The 5122-nt window shown below is 44.3% G+C and overlaps 1 protein-coding gene across 1 annotated transcript; it reads right to left on the bottom strand.

Annotated features, from left to right (window-relative positions):
- Nucleotides 1–568: 568 nt before the first annotated feature.
- On the bottom strand, nucleotides 569–1661 carry LOC103800590 (potassium voltage-gated channel subfamily D member 3-like). The gene is given in 2 exon segments (XM_009072970.1): nucleotides 569–1622; nucleotides 1624–1661. Coding segments are annotated over 2 exon segments (1092 nt in total).
- Between the last annotated feature and the right edge of the window lie 3461 nt (nucleotides 1662–5122).

Genomic DNA, 5122 nt, shown 5'->3' with positions numbered 1-5122 from the left:
ACAACTCACAACTAAACACAGACAAGAAGCCCCATGTCCTCCTCAACTGAGTAAAGACAGAACAGGTCCTGTCCATTCCCGAGTGTTTTCAGCATGGTGACCCACAACATCTACTCGAATTCAGCAAATCTGCACTTCCTGATGTGTCAAGTGAAGAAACAATGACTGTCGTTGCGAAGAGACACAACGTACACATCAGCAACTTTGTGTAAACTCTACCCCTCGCCTGAATGTCAGAAAAAGACACCAGCTCTAGCTGCAGCTCCCTTGCACTTGTGGCAGCTTCTCCCTCCTGCAGGAGGAGTGCGAATCAGGACCTGCTACTCCACCACTTTGCTCCTCCTGCACTCATTTACCATCGTGCCAAGCATTTGTCAAGTGGGTGTAAGTGCTTCTTCTGTTTTATACAACTGCACATAAATGGCACAAGTTGTAAGGCAAAGAACAATCAAGCCCTTCACAGTTCCAGCCCCTTTTCCAACATGCACCCAGGAAAAGGCTGAGGAGCAACTGGAGTCAAGCTCCTAGTACATGCTTGCCTGCTGCTCAGGAAAAGGAAAAGTAATACTCACCCCAGTGTTGTCATGGTTACAATAGTGTACCAAAAGGAAGCAGGAATACTGGTGAATTTGCTTGCCGAGGACCCTTTCTCTGCATAAAACATCACAGTTGCAAAGATGATGATTGCCATAGTGAGGGAAAAGAGGAGAAAGCCAAGCTCAGAGGCACAGCTCTTCAAAGTGTAGCCCAAGATTCTTAAGCCTTGGGAATGGCGAGAGAACTTGAAAATCCTGAAAACCCTAAAAACCCTTAGAGTCACGAAAGCTCCGCTGACGTCCTCGTTGTTGGTCATCACCAGGCCGATGTAGTACGGCATGATGGCCACCACGTCGATGATGCTCATCACACTTCGGATGAATCTGTAGCGACTTGGGGCCGCAAAGAGTCTCAAGAGATACTCAACCGTGAAAATCATCACGCAAGCCGTGTCCAAGCAAAAGAAAGCCACGGCGTATCTTTCCCCACACGGAAGCTCCTTGTTCCCAGGCACCGTGCCACAAGGGACAGTTTCCACGACATTGGTGATCACAGAGACAGCGATAAAGAAACCGGTGACGTAGTAAAAGACTAAGGCTAAGGTGCTGGTGTGGGGGTTCTCGAAGGCTCTCCACATGGTCTGCCGGAAGCTCAGGGATGGCATGGACCCTTCTTGGTTGTTTTCCGAGTCGTTGTCATCCATCAGCCGCTCCGCGTTTTCCCGCTTCCTGTCCTTATACTCTTCGTAGCAGCAGTCCCCAATGATTTCAGGGAGGATCCCATAGAAGGCAAGCTCTTCGTCGTAGGCAGAGATGCACTCGTACCTGGGGTAGTGCAGCTTGCCAGTTCTATAAAAATTTAAGATGCACCTGAAGACCTCAGGGTCCCGGTCGAAGAAGTACTCCTTAGTGTCTTCGTTGAAGAAGAACTCCTTCTCGGTGCTGCCCAGGAGAGTGTCCGGGTATCTCTCCAGTGTAGTCCTCCAGGTCTGGAAACGTCTGCCACTCACATTGAGAATGATCAGCTCATCCTGCCTCTTGTTTTTCTCCGTTGGAGCCAGTGGCATAGGACAGTTGGCCACTGGCCCTGGCAAAGGGCAACCACGCTGCTACTCCTGCTGCCATGATGACCCCAGGCCTTGTTACTGGAGATGACAGTTAGGATGCTCCTGAGACCTGCTGGAAGTCAGATCAGTTCCATCTAGAACACAGAACAAAACAGAGCACAGCACACAGTCAAGTGGGGTGTCTTGCCCCGTTGTGTTAAAGAGTCCAGCGTCAGTAGAGACACAAGACTTTGAGACAACTGCCTCGCCCTCACCTCCCAGCTGAAGAATGAGGTTCAACAAGGCACATGATAATCAGCTCAGCAGGGTTATGGTATTATTATAGATTGAAATTTTGAATAGCAAATGATTCCTCATTAAAAGCGTTTTAAAAGTAGCATAAACACAGTAATTTATATTTGCTTCCTTACAAACAAGACTAATCCCTAACTCCCCAGGTGTAAGCCTCGTGTGCTTATCAGTTTAACTACAGCTGTCAAGAAAGATCTGGGAACTCCAGTGGAATCAGCTTGCAGTCCACCCCGGGAAATCGTACGCCACGAAAATCCACAACTGGGCTCAGCTGCCTTCCCAGTCTCAAACAAGTCCAGTATGTTCTGAGTCTTGCACTAAGAACCTCTTCAGTTGAAAGAAATGGAAATTTTTCTGGTTTTCACTAGTTTTTTCCACCTCTCATGCAAGACGTGGCCTCAGCAGCAGTTTTTTACTGGACTCTTTCATTTAGAGATGGGTTTCATGCTGTGAAATGTTGCAGCTCTCCACCAGACCAGAAGAAGATTCTGACTCTCAGGGGAACATTGATCTGAATACTTAAGCAACAGTAAACTTCAGTCCTAGGTGTGAGAGCTGATGGATTAAGCTACCAAGAACATCAGGATGAGGGAAGCCTCCAAAGCTGGACAGATTCCTTCCAGCAGGAAGATACTTTGCTTATTCCCTTGCTAACAGAAGTCCTATAGACAAAGATTTGAAAAGTTCTTCAGCTGAAGAACTGAAGGACTATTAGGTTGAAACAAACCATGTTCACTGCACTCTTGATTTTTAGATGAAAGTTATCCCAAGTTGTCCAGATCCTCAGCCCCTGGAAGGCAACACTCTCCTCAAGTTCAAACAGTTATTGTGGTTCTGATCTAGGCATTAAATTCCTTTTGCTGTTTGATCTTTGGTCAGAGATTTTACAGTCTTTAACTTTTGTTTTAACTTGCATTTACTTTCACTTCCCTAATGTTTTTCTAACTCTACCATGAAATTTTCAGGAGAAAAGTGCCATTATGGTATAAGATCCATTAGCAGCTCTATCAGAAGTTGATTTATCAATGGAAATCCCATTGATTCCATTGACTCAGGCCCTCAAAGCTTAATTGTATTTTTGTAGGCAGTTTTTACTCTAAAGTTTTTTAATTATATGGAAGCTGCCATTGCAGCCACTAAGGCTGCAGCATTATTGATTCCAACAGGCCATCAAAATACTGAATAAAAAATGATGGAATCACTCTGTGGTGAAAATGACTGAACTGCTCATAGCAATGCTCTTCCTCTTCTGGGCACATTAACATTCATCACCTTAATGTGGAGCATCTTTCTATGCAATTTTACTATCTAAAGGACAATTGAAATCCCTCGTGTGAGTGTCTTATTGCAGCTGGAAGAGGTTTGGTAATTACAAAACATATAATAATCCATAGTGATGCTTATCCCAAGGAGACACTTCGCTTATCTACACGGCACTGGAGCAAACTTCCCACAATATTTCCCTCTAAAGAATTGTTCAGTATTACAAAGAACTGCTTTTTTTTTCTCCCCCTAAAGAGGGAATTTACTGCCTTAATCGTGCCAGACTGGCAGCCCTGGGGACAAGGCTCTTTGGGCTGTGCTGCAAAGTTTCTCTGCATGACTTTGAAAAGATCGTCCAGTCCTTAGCTGAAAGAGCAAGTCCAGGGCCTTGTTGGGCTCAGGTCAATGCCTTCTACCAGCAGTAGTGGGTCTTTTAACATCTATGAAACCCTTCAGAAGAAGAGGCAGCAAAATGAGAAGTATTTCATTCATGAATCACCAAAGATATCAAGGCAAATAACCATGAAACCAAAATAAAGCATCCTGGTCCCACTTTCCCTGCTGGTAAATTGTCTTCTCTGCTTTTTCATTTCAATTAGCAACAGCACCACAGCCCTTCTATCAGCACTGATTGGTGACATAGAGTGACCTGACCAGCTGCAGCACACTGGATCCTCATCTCCCCTGATTTCTCTGGGGAGCTGCGTTAGAAATCTCTTCTGTACTTTCCTAACTTTGGTTGTGGATTCCAGGTTACCTACATTAGCTGCTGAGGCACTATAAATACTTCACATATAATTGTTCTAATAAAGCACTGGTAACTCATAAGTGACTTACACATTTTGAAATGAATTTTTCAAGATAAAATGGGTCCTTCCATGCTGGCAGTGTATGTGGGGAAGCTATAAATATCTGGGCTATGAAATGGACAGGAGACTCAAGCAAAAGGGAGAGAAAGAGGAATTCTTCTGTAGAAGTTTATTTTCCATTTCTCTGGGACCAAGAGATGCAGCTGGTTAAGGAAACAGGGTGCACACAGCTTAGTTTTCTAAGTTGCAATGAATCTGTCCCATTTGATGCTTAAAATACACGAAAAGAGAGTCTTTTTTTGGCTATAAGTTGTAATGGAATATCCTATTGCAAAGTTTTTGCTTTTACTTGTCCAGGAGTCCTTGGAACTCCACCACTCCCTGAAGTAAGAAACAGAAAATTAAGAGAGAGACAGGACTGGATTTGTAATTCAGAGCTGCATAACGTAAGCTGAGTAGAAAAAAAGATGAAGTAACTAGTTGATCTACAGAATGTGGAAAGAATCTTCCTTTTTTTTTCCTTGCCTGGGTTTTGGTAACTGCAAACCAGCCTGGAAAGCACTTGGTTGGACTCAAAATCTACTGTACTGTCAACAGAATCTCTTCAGCTCACACAGCAGACAGGCACACTTTAATTCTAACGAGCATATCTTTAGCTATAGCCATATTTCTAATTTTAATTACCATCATTTCTGCATGTAATTTGAAATGAACTAGTTAACAGCAGACTGGCTCCCTGCTGAGGACATTTACAAGACCTGGTACACGAAATCAAATCATTTGCCTCCTGATTGAAAAGAGTCAGCATCCATAGAGAAGAGAATCTGCTTTGTTTAGATAATTATGAGGACAGTGAAATGGTTGAGCAAATTGGATAGAAAAGGCTGAGGCAGGAGCCTCCTGTTCCCTTCCCAGGACTCCCAACCTCATCTGGTTCCTCCGAGAACCTCCGAGTTCCTCCGGCTGCAGCCGCTCCCTGGGCACTGTGGTTTCATCCCAGTTTGAAACACAAACCTGACAGGCATGGCTAGGTCAGGAAAGCTCTGGAGGAAAACTTTAGAGAACAGTTATGTCTGTTCACCTAAAGGATCAAGGAAGAAAGGATGGATTCTTACCCCATTAGCTCCCACGGCAATGCCACACTGAATAAATGTCT

Source organism: Acanthisitta chloris, unplaced genomic scaffold, assembly GCF_000695815.1.
Source record: "Acanthisitta chloris isolate BGI_N310 unplaced genomic scaffold, ASM69581v1 scaffold5044, whole genome shotgun sequence".
In the NCBI taxonomy this organism is placed as follows: Eukaryota; Metazoa; Chordata; class Aves; order Passeriformes; family Acanthisittidae; genus Acanthisitta; species Acanthisitta chloris.
This window is presented reverse-complemented; position numbering and strand designations above follow the sequence as displayed.